This window comes from Otolemur garnettii, unplaced genomic scaffold, assembly GCF_000181295.1.
Source record: "Otolemur garnettii isolate 467f Iridium unplaced genomic scaffold, OtoGar3 scaffold00191, whole genome shotgun sequence".
NCBI lineage: Eukaryota > Metazoa > Chordata > Mammalia > Primates > Galagidae > Otolemur > Otolemur garnettii.
Genome location: NW_003852586.1, coordinates 2,700,939 through 2,718,918, shown reverse-complemented (window position 1 = coordinate 2,718,918; position 17,980 = coordinate 2,700,939). Strand labels below are relative to the sequence as shown.

General features: G+C 40.0%; 1 protein-coding gene across 1 annotated transcript in view; it reads right to left on the bottom strand.

The window, feature by feature from the left end:
- Nucleotides 1-12,016, bottom strand: part of TMPRSS11D (transmembrane protease, serine 11D) — a 46,927-nt gene extending 34,911 nt beyond the window's left edge. The window contains exon 1 of the mRNA XM_023507593.1: nt 11,911-12,016. Coding sequence (XP_023363361.1) covers nt 11,911-11,996 — 86 coding nt within the window. The 5' untranslated portion in view covers nt 11,997-12,016. The remainder of the gene's footprint in view (nt 1-11,910) is intronic.
- Nucleotides 12,017-17,980: the final 5,964 nt, after the last annotated feature.

Here is a 17,980-nt window from a genome sequence, read left to right as displayed (position 1 = left end):
GCAAACAAGGAAGGAAGCAGCTAATTAAGGTAATTGTGACATCAGATACTTTCCTCTCACACTGATCACCTGCTTACTTGCAGGAATTTCTAATGTGACCCTATCTCCTCCGTTCCACCTGCATGTCCTGTTCCAGACACCCTAGCCTCCCAGCTGCTCCTCAAGCAGGACAAGGTGACAGGCCTTGTGCTACCCCATCAGCTTTGTGTCTGGCATCTCCACTGTCCTGACACTCTTACCTCAGGGCCAGCAGGCCTCATCTCCTTCAAGTCTTGGCTGAGTGGACAGCCCCTCTGCGAGACCTCTGTAACTACACCAGACCTCCCGTCCTATCACTGCCATTGCTCATTGTTTTGCAGCACATTACAGCTTTCTAACCCTATGTGGCATGTGCCAAAGCTGACAGTATTTATTCATGAGTTAGGCTGGTTTTGTAGCCTTTTCATGGGAAGAACTTCTTGACTGTGGAAGACTTACTTAGAGAAATGCAAAATGCTTCCTTTTCACATCAGAGCTCCTGACAGTTCTGCATTCATCGTGTAAGGCAAGAATTTCCAGATGTTTCTGACCTTCATTTGATATATACTTTATTTTAAACTATGGAAGGAGATGGTATATCTGTGTTGTCATACTCATGCCTTAACATGGTTTGGACATTTGTCCTCTCCAAATCTCACACTGAAATTTGAGCTCCAGTGTTGGGGGGCTGGGTGGGAGGTGTTTGTGTCCTGGGGAAGGTCCCTCATAAGCAGAATGGTGCACTCCCTAAGGTGAGAGGTGAGTTCTCTCTCTTTAGACCACATGAGAGCTAGTTGGCTAAAAGATCCGAGCCCCCTCCTCTCCCTCCTACTGCCTCTCCACAAGGCACCTGCTCCCTGTGCCGTCCACCTTGTGTAGAAGCCCCTGGAAACCTCCACCAGAGCAAGTGCTGGTGTCAGGCTTCTTATACAGTCAGCAGAGCCATTATCCAAGTCAGCCTCTTTTCTTTACAGACCATCCAGCCTCAGATATTTCCTATACAGCAGCAGAAACAGATGGAGACACGCCTCATCTTCCTCAGGTGATAAAGGGAGATCACTGAGTAGGGCTTGAAAACGATGCTGACAGTCTGTAGGACCTGCCCAACTTCCCCTCACGCCCTGTACGTCCCCATGTCCAGAAGCAGAGTTGGCCTTGTGCAGTTGTTCAGAGATGTCTGCAGGCAACCCAGCATTTCTGTGGTCAATTCAATGTCAACATCAACTCAGTGTTGTGTACCAGGCCGTGTTCTGCTGAACTTAATATACACTTGGCTTTTATGAGGAACATCCCCTTTGCCTGCACAGCACAGCTGCCCAAGGGTGGGCTCCTTACTCCACAGTTGAGACGATGAAGCCTTTTCTGTGTGCAACTGGGCACTGCGGAGGCATTTGGTAGAGGGTAGAATATCCCCAAAGGTGAACCTGCCAAGCCAGTTTGAAAACAATAGAACAGATGTGATGCTAAAATTTTAAGTGTATTTCTCTAGGAGTCACCAGATAGCACAGTGATGGGAGCCACACGTCTTGACTCTGTCCTTGTTGAAGAGCCTGTACCTAGTGCTGATGGTCAGTCAGCAGGGCCTGTGATGGGGGAGGCCGCACCACCTGCTGTCTTCCTCATCACCTGGTGGTGCCAGTTACCTAGAGAGCACAGGGTTAAATGCTGCCTTCCCTGAGTTTCAGGAGGCACAGTCATTGACAGGGCCAGAGCCCATCCTAGTCTTCAAGCAAGAAGACTATTTAGTTGAAGATGTGCTTGCTTTACTACCTGTTTCCTCTCAAATAGACAAAATGGTGTTTTTTCCTATCTGGCTTTAGTTTTTAAGTAAATAGGTTTTCTTCCTCTTTTGTCTTCCCCTTTCTTTATTCTTTCTATTTAGTTCCTTTCCCTTTTGTTTCTTCATTTTTAATTAAAAATGTTCTTTAAACTACCCCAAAACAAACATTATTTTGCTGGGTATCTTCAAATTACATAGAAAGATTAAGGACAATCTAAACGTATAATTTTTTTATTGTGAAAATCTTCTTTGGGAAATAAGCACTTGAGTATCTTGAGTACTTGAATATCTTCTGGGGTGAAGAACTTGTTCTTAGCTTGGACTTGAATAGTTGCATTTCTCTGTAAATATACCAGAAACCACTGCATTGTGCACTGTACACAGGTGAATTTTATGGCATGTAACTAAATTTCAATAAAGTTGTTAACAATTAAATTTATCTCTTCATTATCATTAACTTAATGGAAAAATAAAATTACCAAACTCTGTCTGAGCAATTGATAATGAAGATGAACCTGAAGCTCTAGGCACACAGAAAGACCCTGAGGTCCACTCAGACTCTGCATGTTGCATGGGCAGCAGCTCCCTGAGCTGTCGGATTTGGGTGTGTTGCCCTTAATGCAAGCAATTTGTTCCACATAAGATATAAAGTGTCAGAGTTTTGAAATGATCTACTTCTTATTTTGTGTCACTTAATCATAGGACAACATTCCTCTCACTTGCATTTTGCTTTCTGAGTGGAGTTGTGACTAGGGCATTGGAAATTGCTTATAAATCCAGGTAGACCCACAGAAGAGTGTCAGACACATTTTCATTACCTTTCAAGTGTCAGAGTAGAAAAATATCTGAGAAATCCCAGGGAAAAATTCAAGTTTAAATTCAAGTTGCTAAATGTCAAAGAGCCGATTGATTTTTCTTTACACATTCCCAAATCTTCTATTTCTTCTTGCCTTCTGCGGCTTGAACTGATGAGACAGTGGTGTTTCCCAAACTTATCCACACACAGAAGTATTTACTTTGAAAGACCTAGTATTTTTTGAGAAGAACAGTGTTCCCAGAACTCATTGTTCCCAGAACACTCTCAGAGTGTTTCTTCAGGCTGAGAATGGGGGTGATGTGTGTACTAGGGGAGAGGAGCTCACTCATGGGTAAGCCACAAGGAGGCCTCTTGCTGACCCCTTCTTCTCCATGTGGGTATGTGAGAGATTGCCTTGAAGCTGCATACAGCCATTATTCAGTCTAGTATCTCTTAAATTCTAATGTACCTATGAATTGCCTGTTAACAGTTCAAATTTTAGGCTTGGCACTCGTAGCTCAGGAGTTAGAGTGTAAGCCACATACACCCAGGGATGGCAGGTTTGAACCTGGCCTGGGCCTGCTAAACAATAATGACAACTACAACAAAAAAATAGCCAGGTGTTGTGGTGGGCACCTGTAGTCCCAGCTACATGGGAGGCTGAGGCAAGAAAATTGCTTGAGCCAAGATTGCCAAGCCCAATCACTTGTGGCAAGAGAATCACTTGAGTTTGAGGTTGCTATGAGCTGTGACGCATGGCACTCTACTGAGGGTGACATAATGAAACTCTCAAAAAAAAAAGTTTAAATTTTCAATTAATGACTCTGGGGTGGGCCTCAAGATTAAGCATTTCCAACAAACTCTGGATGATGTCACTGCTCTTGGTCCAGGGCCTATTTTTGTGTGGTAAAGGCCTTAGATACAATTAGATTAGAGACACTTGACAAACAGAGTGATTTTGTTGAAGGAGTGATTTGAGACACCAAAATATTTATCATTTAACATCTAAGACTAACACTAAGGTCATGGAAAGAAAAGTTACCTATGGACCCAGGGTTTAGGGGATGGCAACTCCTAAGGCTACAAGAAAAGCCACACTTTTGCTAAACTCTCTAACAATAGGGAGTCATGAGGAAAATTGTTAGATTTTTGCTACTCCTGGGCTTTGACCTGGGCCTTTACAATTGTGTCTGGGCAGAGATGGGCCTTATAAACATTCTTTTCTCATAAGCCAGTTCCAGTCAGCTTACAGAGACTACACACAAACTTTGTGTTCAACTTTTGACTTAAAGCATCAAATTACACTTCATTTTAATGCTCATAAGGCACCAAGGTCAACTGAGACGTATGTTGCAAATATGTTTACCAGCTACACAGGTACTCAGCTCCCCTCCTAAATACGTAGAACCTCCTAAAATTCGCTAAGTGTGTCTATTGTGTAACACAGACCTGGGAGGCATAAGCCCAACCTCCCCTCCCCTCTTCATAGATGGTCTCAGTCCACAGCAAAGATGATCTTTTCCCAGTTTGCAAACTGATGTCACCAACATACTCCCTCCTATCTAGCCATCCTGCTGGTGTTTGGATGACCAAGGCATAGTAGATACTTCTTTGTTTCCTGAAGTCCAAGTACGAAGATAATCCTCCTTTGCTACTGTATAAAATCGAGACATTCCAAACCTTAACTTATCACTTCACCAAAACATATAGATCCTATATTACAGAACTACAGTCATAGGGACATTTTGGTCAACCATGGACTGCACATAGGACAAGGGACCTATAAGATTTTAATGCCTTATTTTTGCTATACTTTTTCTGTGTTTAGATATGTTTTGATACACAAATATTTACCACAGTGTTATATTGCCTATAGAAGTGGAGAGGTGGGTAAGATGTAGCAGAAGAAAGATAAAGGAAGTGGATCTTAAATGGACAGGTTAAAGAAGTAAAAATCTATTAATAAAGGGCCTAACTGAAGAAAGACATGTGAGCACCTACTGGGAGATATAAATTACAGATGATGATCGAATAGAGAGCTCAGGAATGAACTGGGACTTCCTCTCAGGAGCTGATTGAGGGCTATTACTGGTGATTCATGGGAAGAGTGGGGGCTGGAATCCAAGACCATATATCACTTGAAATGGCTTATTCTATTTAACTGTATCTGGTAAATGATGATTATTCTCAGAGGAAAAAAAGGTGGCTTCTGGTGAATCACGCACCAAATCCAAGATTAGTTGTTTCAGATATTCTTGGATAATATTTAGTTATATCAATATATTTTTAAAAACAGCATCTTATACTCAGCTTCTTCTGAATTTAGTCCTACTGGCTTCCTGCCCAGACTGTCTTCAGAAGCAGAGGAAAGATTTAAGCATTTTCAGGATGATTTTGTGTCATGATGAAATGTATAGAGTTCCAAAGTCTACAGAATGAATATTTTTGAGGCCATTCTAGGCTGTTAAAAAATGTGAAAAGTGGCTGTGAAAAGTGCCGAAGATACATTCTCTTTTCAATGATCTGTTCATTAAGTGAATGTACACAATAAGAGAACAGGGGAATGGGCTAGCTTAGAAGGTAGGGTAAGGCTCTATGTGCTCTGTGAATATTGGCTTTTTTTTTTTCTTTATTAAGACAAGGCTTCACTTTGTCACCTAGGTTGGAGAGCAGTGGTGGAATCATAGCTCATTAACCTCATACTCTTGGGGTCAAATGATCCTCCCTCCTCAAACTCCCAAGTAGTTGATCCTATAGGCACCTGTTGCCATGCCCATCTAATTCTTTTTTTTTTTTTTTATTGCTTGCTTTTGTAGAGATGGGGTTGCCCAGGCTGGTGTGAAACTCCTAACCTCAAGTGATCCTCCCTCCAAGGCCTCTCACAGTGCTGGATTGTGGGCATGGGACCTGCCACACCTGGCCATTGCTATGGTCTTTAACATTGGCAAGAAGAGTCACATATATAAGGGATTCCTTTCTGTATCCCGAAAATGCACATGTTTACTCAGTTTCTTTTGTTTTTATAAAAAAATTACCCTGAAACATCCATGTCCAGATGCCTGTATTTTTAATTACTACACAGGTAATACAGAATGGTAATGTAGTGCAGTAGTGATAACAACTGTAAGTTCTGTAATTAGATAGACTTACATGACCAATAGCAAGTGTTGAAACCTGAGACTTACTTTCCACCTTTACAAACTTAGGATAATCATAGGCCTCAAGGTTCAGAAGATAAAATGAGGTACTGTTTATCAAGTACTTAGAACTCTGGTGTGTGTTCAATAAATCATGAATTCTATATTCTTCTTCTATGTAAAACCTAGTCTTCACTGGAAATAATATAAATTTTTATATATAATACATGCATATGATATGATATGGCATTAAAATTAACTACTTTTAATTTTAAGATATTTCACTGACAATTAAAAATTATATATATTCAAGGTGCACAACATAATATTTTAAGGTAATATTTTGAAAAATAGATAGCATTTGTTAGAATCATAAAGTGTGAGTAGTGGAATGAAGCTTCAGAAATATGCACTCCAACTTGCCACCTGTGCAAAGGAACATACAGAGAGGAGAGGACAGGTGGTGGCATGGAGGGCACCCAGCCTCCCTGGGTTTCGTCTGTGCTCTTCCTCTGAGGCTTCCCTGGTATTTGCCCTCAGGACATGCTAGATGCTCTATCAATACGAATGTTGAAAACAGTAATAGCCATTAAGTACTTATTGTAATCTTCCACAAGGCGGGGTTGGGGGGGTTCGCAGTGCATTTTTTAAATGGCCAAAGAATTACCCTTGCCTTGAGGTGCTTATTACCTCCAGGGATGGGCTTTTGGCAGCATTTCCTACCCTCAAACATACCTTTCTACTGAAAAAATCCTTTTGATTTTCATGATTCTGTCCTCTTTATCTTTCTGACCCACCCTCGTTTTTCAGGGCTTCCTGATGGCTCACTCTGCTGCTCAGCCCTGAGGGTCCACCCAGGCTGTCCTGTGTGTCTTTTCCGGCTGGTCTGTCTAGCCAACTCATTACCATCAGAGCTTTCTCAACTCCTATGCACAAATTATTAAGGATCTGAGAGAGTAAAATCCTGTGACTTTCCAGAAGGCCTGGTCCTGCTGCTCAGACACCTGCATTTTTATAAGTGCCCTCGGGATGCAGACAAGATATACAGAGACCACACTCTGTGGACACACACTCTGTAGATGCTGCTGACCAGTGCCTGACTCCTAGACCTACACGGGCCATCTCCTGCATGGTCTTTGCAGATGTTCAGAGCTCTACTGCCACAGGACTGAATCAATCATCTTCTCCTTTCTGAATCTCTTGACCCTCCCTTGTCCTGGCAAATAGGCTCTTTTGTGGCATTTTCTTTCTCAGTAGATGGCACCAGCATTCACCAACTGACTCATATGGAACACCTAGAAATCACACTTGGCACAGCCCTCACCCCAAGTCCTGATGAATGCCGTGCCCCCACGCAGCATCACTGAGCTGTCCGTACCTGCAGTGCTTTCCTCCCACCCCCTTCTCCCTCTCTGAAACATTGAACATCTTCCAGCTGCTCTCCCTTCATGGATGGAAACTTCCCTCTCCACAAGGATAAATCTCCATAACAAGTCAGCATGATCTTTTAAAGCTCCTAATATAACGTCTCACCCTCCTCAAGTCTTCACCAGCTCTGCATTTCTCTGAGGGTATAATGCCACATCCTTTATGTGCTTTTCAAGGACCAGCGCTATCTGATTCCTGCTTGCATTTAAGTTCCTGCTGAAATAATAATTCCTAAGCCTCTCATCAACACCTAGAGTGGTTTAATTCATTCTATTATCATACTTATTTCAGTGTCATCTTATTAAATCAAAATGAAATTATTTTTATGTTAATCGGCAATATGGTTTGCCTTTTCACCAGGGAGGTTGTGGGTTTTAGTAAAGATAAGTAAAGTAAAATAAAGATAAAGTAAAATCTTGGCTCTGTTGAGATTTCCACAGAATAAATATTTGCAATGACAGTTGCTTCCATTTATCTTAATTAATCAAAGCTCTTACACTTTTCTTCATAGCACTGATGGCAACTACATATAAACAGATGGGAAATTTCTTATTTAATTATTTTTAGTGTCTTCCCAATAGGCAACATAAGGACAAGGTCCAGGTCTTTCTGTTCCAAATCTGCATGTTGGCACCTAACGTAATTCCTATAGATCAGATACGCAGAAATTAGGTATTTGCTCCCTGACTGAACAATGAATGAAAAAAATCTAATAAAGGTCGTAGGATAAATATCATGAAAAGAGTTACAAATAAAGTAATTGGGTGGGTAGAATTCAAGTAGTTTCTCCTTCCTTCCTTGAAACCTAGTGTCACTCTGTCACCCTGGGTAGAGTGCCATGGCATCATCATAGCTCACAGAAACTTCAAACAATCCTCCTGCCTCAGCTTTCTTAGTAGCTGGGACTATAGGCACCCACCACAGCGTCCAGGTAGTTTGCTTGTTTTTTCTTCTATTTTTAGTAGAGACAGGGTCTCACTCTTGCTCAGGCTGGTCTGGAACTCCTGAGCTCAAGGGATTCTCCTGCTTCAGCCTCCTAGAGTGCAGGAGTTAGAGGCATGAATCACTGTACTTGGCCTCAAAGTGCTTTATTTTGCCGCGTGACATTAAAGGTAACTCAAGCAAGAGCATTTTGTGTTTTCTAGTGAACAATTGTGGACTGGAGTGACTATCCATCCTAGGGAACCAGTGGCTTGTACAGTGTTGAAAGCTATGGGTCTGGACGGATTATACAGAACGCACGTGGAACTACAGAAGGGGGGGGTGCTTCGAAACCCTCAAATTTTGGAGGGCAGGAAAATAAGAAGGATCTAGTAAGAGAAACTGTTAAATAGGAAAGTTTGAGCAGTCAAGTAGGAGAAAAACTAGAAGAGAATGGTACTTTGAGGGTTTGCAAAGCTCGTGTCTCAAGGAAAGAATGGTCTGCTGTGGGTGGGGGAAAGCATGCCCAAGCCCTGGTCGCTGCATTTGCAATGTGGAGGATCAGTGAGAGCAAGACAGAACTATTTCAGGACCACGGAGACAAGAGCCTTTTTGTAACCAGAAAAGAGATAATAGGCTAAAGACAAAAATGCTTGTATACCATGTGACCCAGAAAGTCCATCTGCAGCAACAGGCCCAGGAGAAACCCTTGCCTGTTTGCACCATTTGACCTGTTCTAGAATGTGCAGAGCTGCATTCTGTGTTCTGGAAGAATACCAGAAGAGTAGATCTTTAAGTTATTGAGGACTTCTACAATGGAATGCCATGTAGCTGTGAGCATGACTAAACTACACACACATACGTTTGCTATGTAGTTTAGCATGAACTAAACTACACATACATACGTAAACTACACACATACATACACACACATAAACGTATGTATGTACCTATGTAAATATGTGTGTGTACATATGTATGTATGTGTGTATGTATGTGTATAATATGTATGTTTTTAGCTATGTATCCATGAGTGATAAAACTGAAAAGTCTAGGTAAGTTACATTGGACAAGGTGGAGAGAGGTCAGTTACGGGACAGTATATAATTGTGGAGGTGCCTCAAAAACTGAAATTTTCTCTGTTCAAAAGAATGGAGTCCTTCAAGTTGTAGCAATACCTTTTAAGGAATTTGGACCAAATGACTTTAAGTTTCCTTACAGCAGCAGACACTGAGTCTCTGCCTCAGGATGTATCTCAGGTGCCAACAATTGTGGAGATTGCATGGCATGAGAGTCAGGAAACTAAGGTGTTTCTGAGGAACTGGCTTGTAGGCATCTTCTGAAGGACAAGTTAGCAGCAAATGGTGGGAATTTGCTAGAAAATATGTGCCCCCAAGGACTGGTTGCTGCTCTCATGTATCATAATGCAGGCCACCCTTAGGAAGACATTTATGCCAGATGTGGCCATCGTTCTAGCATGCAGCCCAGGATTTTTATGCAAAAACTTGTTTAAATGCACTATTTTAGTTCTCCATGTCTACAAAGACAAATTGACCCCAGCTGCATAAATTCTATTAAGACATATGTTTTTGCATAATAATTTACAATTTTAAGCATGGTTTGGGGAAGTTAAAATATCAATTCAAAATCCAGGACTAAACAACAGGCAGAGTTTGGGATGCATTTTTGACAGTGATGGCTTCCCCCCCTTTGTCTCATGGTCTTTTGGGCTGTTGGGAGGCATCTGATTGCTTTGACGCATCCCTGTCATCAGTTCATCATATGAGCACAGACAAAAGGGCAGTGAATGGAAACAAGATTTGTTAGGTGGGAGGAACCTGCTAGGACTTGCCTGTTCCTGATATGCTCATTCACCCTAAATCTTTCCCCAAACCACATTCTGAATTTCAGTATATATCTTAATTATATTTCCCCAACCTCACCTCATACTTTTTTTGTAATCTTGGTGGACCCAAGAGAATTGGAAATGCCCAAGAATCTGACATGAGTGAATGGCTGCCCTGGTCCCTGACCCTGTGGTAGGATTTTCTTCTTTAAAAAGGAGAGAACAGGAATACTCCACCTTTGCAAACTTCAGGAGAGGACAACTTGGAAAAGTCTGGGAGTTTAACTTTTATATAGAAGCAAACAAACCACCCAAGACAGCCTATTCTCAGCCAAAGGTATTTCAGAATTATCTGTAGATTTATCTAAAATTATACAAAAACTACTTAGACTTACTTAAAAAATAGATTATATAATTCCATTTCCTTTCACCTCCCTGATTCAGATACCCTGTTACTAATTATAAGTAATAAAGATAGCCTAAGAGGTAAAATATTCCTACGGTCTCTAGAAAGGAATTGGCAAGATTGGCTGTAATTGAGTGTCAAAGTTCCTGTGCATGACAGACACGGTCAGAGATTAGACCAATTCAAACCATTTTGAAAAGGTACATATCTTTCATTATTTGCCCCATTTATGTCTTCCTTTATTTCCCTGTGAATAACATTTTTATATACATTTAGCTGCTTTATAAGAGAATAAATTGTTAAAACATTAGTGAAATTTCTTTAAAATTAAAATTGTTTAGCAAAATACATTTTAAAATGTTTTATGATTCCAATGCACTATTACACTGTCATAGAAAGCTTGGGAATAATGGGAAAATATAATTCATAAGGTCACCAATTTAATACAACAAACCTTATTAGCTTTTCACTAGTCTTTTTCACATGTATAGTTTTACATAGTTATAGTTGATGAGTAAATATAATTTTGTGATCTGCTTTTATCATATCAAATGAGAACATAATATATAAATAACTTCCTAGTTTTTAAACTACTTAATGAATTTCTCATATTGATTGTATGAATATGAGAGCACTTTATTTTATTTTCTTCTATTGTTGGGAACTGAGTCTATAGCTGCTTTTTGAAATATATATCAAATGCACATGATTGTACATATATTTTTGTTATTTGAAATGGTTTGACTTTTGATTTTTTCAGTGTTCGAGAGGCTTAAATTCAACTGCACTTATGATAGCCAATGCATTGTCCATGTTTTTATTTTCAATATCACTACATTTTCAACATTATCATCATATTTTTCTGTGTTGATAATGAAACAATATGTACAGTGTACATATTCAAATGCACATGTAAACACATCAAATTATGTAATGATTTTCACTGTTTTAATTAAGATTGTAATATTTGACTATAGTTATATCACAGTTTGCTGTTTTTTATGGAAAAGTACATGGAAATAATTGTTAATTAATGATAAAACTGGACAAATACTATTTTTTGTTAAGTATTATCAAGACTTTTCTTGAAAATAACAATTCTACAACTATATAAAAGTTAGTGAAATACTGTCTTTACCTTATTAAGATGGATGTAAGGATTCAGGGTGTATTTCATAGCTAGTAATGAGACTGTGGTGAAAATTAAGATGAAGAATCTTCAACAAGTTTTCAAACAACAGAAAAATTGTTTACTGATTACATTTAAAAAATCCAGAAATCATTTTTTGAGAAGTTAAACATGAGAAACAAAAATACTTCCTTATTTAAGGTATGTCGACTAATGATAAGCCATCCTTTTAGAGTATTCATTATGCAAAAAATTTAGCCAAGCAGCCAAGTGCCTTATCTAATCAATATTACCTAAATAATATCTAAGTATTTCAATAAAGTTTTCAGAGAAATAACTAGAAGCTTGCCAGATATGTCCAGAATTTAAGCTTTTGTCTATTCTTCATGTGTTAAGTGCTCTAAGATACGGTAAATTTTTTAGAGCTGAGAACCAAAAACAGGACTTACCTGTACATTTTAATCCTTAATGAAGAGGTCTTTTTCCCCGTCTGTCCAACTGCTTCCAGTGTCCCACTCAAATGAATGACTCTCATGTGTTATGTGTGATCTGTAGCTGAAGACAAAGGAGGAAATCCCATATAATTAAAACCCAACTTGCTGAACAAGTCTGAAGGGATGGACTTGAACCAATAGTATGACTTGAATGAATCAGAAACAGACAGGAAACTTCACAAATCAGTAAAAATTTTGTGTATTCTGGTAAACTGTGATTACATACAATTGTGGGTGGCAGGTATTTTATGAAATTCTGCAACTACTTCGCATTTTTAATTCAAGAGAATGTGATACTTTTGCCCAAGTTATTATATTGTCACAGCAAGCCAGGACCTTTTGGAACATACTTTCCATACACTAATGGGAACTACCTTGAATTACCCAGTCTGTGGAAGGTACTGTTTTCCTCATAATATGTGAATAAGAGCAGGAACTAGCAGGTGCATAAACAGTGGACAGGAAACAGAATGGTGGGAACTGGAAGGCACCTCGTCTTTTCCCAAATACTGTCTTTTGGAAAAAGCCTCCTAGCAGACTGCTGCCAGAAGGAAGGTGGACTGAGGAAAACGGGGGTGTGGGCAGGGTTTGCAGGCAAAGCAGAGCCCAAGAAAATGGGCCAGCACAGTGGAGGCAGGTGGGGCATACCCTCTCTGCCCCAAAGCAGCAGTGACTGGGGACTCTCTAATAGAATTAGATTGGGTGCTGAAATGTAAACACTAGTTTCACCTTTTTCACCAATAAATTGTGTGCCTTAAGGAAAAAAAAAAACCCACTTAGTCCTCCAGGCGCCTCAGTGTAGACTGACAAAGTGGGAGGCAGAGTCAGGGAGCCTCAGGGGACTCTTCACACTGAACTGGGCTTATCCAGCACCGCTGACAGATGATGGTTAATAAAGTTATCGCAAGACTGCAACTTGAGATGTGCAACGAGGCACACATATTCTACATGATGAGCAACCAGACGGTAAGAACAGGAGTACGTGGCTCTTTGTTACCCTTCCTAAATACAAATTTTAGACCCTGTATCTCACACTTGTCATTCTGCCATTGCTCTTTTTAGTAAAATAAAGTGAAATAATATTTTAAAAGTTTTAAACAAAGGTGTCTAAAAAAACTGTTTTCATTTCACGTGTTAACTTCAAGTACATTTACACACAGTTGTGTCATGTCCTAGTGTATAACTTGCTTTTTACACTTACTGCTATTTCATAAGCATGCCCTTATTGCTAATTTTTATTTTTACTAGCTATACATTTATAACTTTGTGTTTTATATAACTTAAAACTCACAAATATAGTATCTAGATTAATCAATTATTAATAATTTTAATGGCTGCATGTTAAAGGGAGAATCATATTATGCTAAATGGACTCATGATAAAATAAAGAAATTTATCTTCTACTGTGAAGTATTTAGACATTTTCTATTTTTTACTGTCGATGATTCTTTTAATGACCACGTTCACAAACATAGTTTTTTTTCTTTTTTACCTTACAGCTATGTTTTTCCTCAGAATAAATTAGAGTCTTATTGGGCTAAATGATTTAAATGTTTTAATGGATAAAAAAATTAATTTTATTAATTTTTCTAGGACTTTAAGTGTTATCTTTTATTTTTCATTTATATCACTCTTCCCTAACTAAGCAGTCTTTTTCTTGTACATCTTTGTATTTCCTGGAATATGTGGGTAAGGCCTTTCTACCTGGCAAGTACTTTGTCAACACGTATTGTTTGGATGTCCAATGACTTCATGGGGAAGTGCAGGCCTGGGTGCCTGTGACTTTCATAGCAGAGCTGGGGCTGAGTCAGGGGAGTGTCATGGGAAAGCTGAACTCAGTCTGAAGTGACTTCCTGCATGTCTGTGATGAGCCTACACGAAGAGGGGTAGGGCACAAAATTATGGTTATGAGGCAAAGGGACTGCTCACTGGGGACCAATGGCAGGCGTTATCACTTGGGCTGCAGGTCCTGAGGGAGTGACGAGATAGGTCTTGAGCTGTGCTGCTAAGGAGCAGCTGTTGTCAGAATAAGGAATGTAGTGTCACATTATATGAAAAATACAAAAAAAATAAGTCCTCTTTGGAGAGTAACCCTCTTCCTCCTGTTATAGGCTTGATTTGTGACTATTCAACCAGAAGAATAATAAAAATTGAATAGTCATGAAACCAAGGCCCCCCACTGGAGCAGGCTGACAAAAACAGTTTTCAGGGAGATAGAGACTCTTTATTTTCATGGAAAACAAACTGGATAGTAAGAAGCACTGACATTTGTTTTTTTGCTTACCACGATTGAGGGAGAGAGGTGGTGGGAGAGAAGACTCTCTTCAAATCATTCAATCTTATACTCTGGACATATTTCTGCCCAAATGTGTCTAATACAACCACCTGGTTTTGAAGGAAGTATGAATCATTCAACGGAACCTGTTTTAACAACAAAGCAGAAAAAACAACCCAAACACAGATGATCTAATAGGTGTGGGCCAGCAGGATTCTGTCAGTGGATCCTGTCTAGTCACTAGCCCAGGGCAGCAGCCACATGGCTTTGGCAGGTAATGACTTTGTCCTGAGCTCCCTCTCACAACTACTGTAAAGACAGAAAAAGAAAGATAACCAATATGCGCACCATTTTAAGGCAGTAAGATGTTACTTAATACAAGTATTTATATTTATTATAAATGCTAATTTAAGAACTGGGTAATAAGATTTTGGAAGTATGTCTAAATTTACATTTTTTCTTTTTCTATATTTTACTTTTTTTTGGTCAGTCAATTCAAAAATTTAATTGAAATAGATTTCTTTTTTTTATTATTAAATAATAGCTGTATACATTAATGCAAACATGGGGTACAGTGTAGTGTTTTCACATATTTTACTTTTTTATGAAGTAAGAACAATAAGCAACTAAATTTAATTTTGTGGATTGTGACTAGTGGAAGTAGCTGGAGGTGAGAGAATAAACAAAACAGAACCAAGGCTTCAAAGCAGGATGTCTTCAGGGCTTGTATCTTCAAGGCTGTGTCTTTAGGCCTGATGTCTCCGGGAACAGAGATACCCTGGAGTCAGACACACCTTGAATAAAATCTGGACCTTTCTGTTTACTGCCTAGCTTATCTCTTTAAGTCTCAGTTTTCTTACTTGTGTAAAAAGATTTAAAACACCATTCTCAGAGAGTTGTGAGAATTACATTAATTCAAGTCAAATCAGAACTAATGGATTTCATGCATCCACACATTCAGCAGTTGTCCCTGTGCTTGTTCTAGAGGCTGCAGTGTGTGTTTGCACGTGTGTGTGCATGCTTGTGCTCATGGGCGTGTGCACGCACATCTGCTTGTGCATGTGTGCCATGCATGTGCATGTGTGAATGTGCTCGTACGTGTGTGTGTGTGTGCATTCTTATGTACGTGTGTGCACATGTGTAGCGTCACAGAGCTGAGAGTGGAGAGTCCCTGGGCATTTCTAAAATGACCCTTCTCTAGACACACACATTACTTTGCCTTTCCAACCCGATCTTACCCCAAGGAATCTGTGCAAACATGGTTTAAGAAATCCAACACCCAGGACAAGCGGTGAGGGCTTCTGTGTTGTCTTGTGCTTTCCACATGTAGGTGTTCTTAAGCTAATTTTTAGTAGTATGAGGTCAGAGAAGTGCCCTGGTTGGGTGCCCTTCACTCCTCTCCAGAGGCCTCCCAACAGCACCCTTGAGTTGCCCAGAGTCGTTTTCTTCTGTGGAGAATGAGTTCCATCTTCCTGCACATGTGAGCAAATTTGACTCATGCTTTTTCTCCATATCCAGAGATCAGATCAAATGAATATAATACATCTAATGTATAACATCATCAATCATTTCACCTACATAAAGTTCTAGCTGATAAATTTGATTATTAAAATTATTCAGTATATCCGCAAAAGACTTGTAAGTGATCTTTTATTTGGTTAGTCACCAAACAGTACGAGTACCGGTAACTGTCCTAAGTAGTATCTATTTTAAGATTGATGGCATTATAAATTTATGACTACTGGTCTAAGCCAGCTCTTCAGTACAACCCAGCAATACAGCTGGGTTTCCTTGGTCAGTTAGTTTTTAAAAAACACATTTTGAATCTTTCATACTCTTCTCCAAACATTCATTCTCCTCCTTTATTCCCTTTCCTTGCTTTCAACAGATGACTTACCTTTCTACTGCTGCAGAAAAACTAGCTGGCTTTAGGTTGACTGCCCTCAATTTCCTGCTGTTGTATTTATAGCTCACGGTGGAGAAGGCTCCTCTTCCCAGAGGTGAACCCTTTCATTTGTGCTCTGTATCCCCATCTTCTTCCTCTTTCTAATCTTGCTTGTCCAGTCCTCCTCAGTTCCACAAGCCACCTCCCACTCACACCAGCTCTCCTGCACCAGAGGCTAGGGTGGCTCTGTGTCTTTCCTTAGCCCATTGACTGAGCCCATTTTTCTCTTCTGCCCCATCCTCACAGTCAAGGCTGGCTGTAGACCACTGCAGCAGGGTCACTGCCACAGTCTTCTGATCAGCTGCTCTGACCCATTCTTCATACCTACAAAATGATTATTAAAATGTAGTTATGGGCTAAGTGCTCATAGCTCAGTGGTTAGGACACCAGCCACATATATCAGGGCTGGTGGGTTTGAACCTGGCCTGGGTCTGCCAAAACAAAAAATAGCCAGTGGTTGTGGTGGGTGCCTGTAGTCCCAGATACTCAGGAAGCTGAGGCAAAAGAATTGCTTGAACTCAAGAGTTTGAGGTTGCTGTGAACTGTGACGCCATGGCACTCTACCCAAGGGAACAAAGTGAGACTCTTGTCTCAATAAAAAAAAAGAAAAAAGTAGTTATGCCACTATTTTTTTAAAAAGATAATCCAGCAGCTTTAAGATAAGACCCACTCAGCCTTACATGGTGGTAAGGCTCAGAGTGCCTGGTCCCTGTTCTCCGATAGATGGACTTCTAGTCACCGTAACATGCTGCCTCTGTCTCTCTTTCCCATTCCCTCAACTTGAAATATCTTTTCTGACCTTTTTCAAAAATTTTCTTCCTAGTTCTTAAATAGGGATCATCGCTATGGTCTGCTTATGAGCTTCTTCCCTGCGAGGTATCTCACCTGTCCAGGTGGGCTAGTTCCTGTAGTGTGACCACTCTCAGCTCACATCCCTTTGTGCTCACAGTGACACCTGGCACACAGTTTAGATGTTGCTGCACAGCACACTCGAGGGAAAGGACGTGCACATTCCCTAGGCCCGGCATCCCTTCGTGGAGAGTAGGTAAGCATTTATTTGCTAATCTGAGTAATTTACATAAAGTTATAAGCTGGAATTTTTGAGTGAGAGATTAAAAATTCACTGTTTTCTGCTGTGCTGCAACTGTTTCGGCTGTTAAAAATATTATTCTTACAGCAGACATGGAGATGCCCTTCCGGTCCTCCTCCAGGACAAAGCTTGCCCCAGAGTCTGAGTGTTTTCCAAATATAGGCTGAATTTGCATTTAGGTGTGGTGAGGGGGTCACCTCAAAAAGAAAGTTTGTTCCCTACATTTTTTAGAAGAAGACAGGTGTATGGTCTACAAGCATATGAAAAAATGCTCAGCATCTTTAATTATCAGAGAAATGAAAATCAAAACCACCTTGAGATATCATCTAACTCCAGTAAGAGTAGCCTACATAACAAAATCCCAAAACTACAGATGTTGGTGTCGATGTGGAGAAAAGGGAACACTTTTGCACTGCTGGTGGGAGTGCAAGCTAATAGGTTCCTTTTGGAAAGAAGTTTGGATAACACTTAGGGATCTAAAAATAGACCTGCCACTGGATCCGACAATTACTCTACTATATCCAAAAGACCAAAAATCATTTTGCAAAAAAGATTATTCATTGTAGCTCAATTCATAATAGCCAAGTCAGAGAAGAAGACCAAGTGCCCATTGACCCATGAATGGATTAATAAATTGTGGTATATGTATATCACGGAATACTATGAAGTCTTATAAAAGATGGAGACTTTATCTCTTTTATGTTCACATGGATGG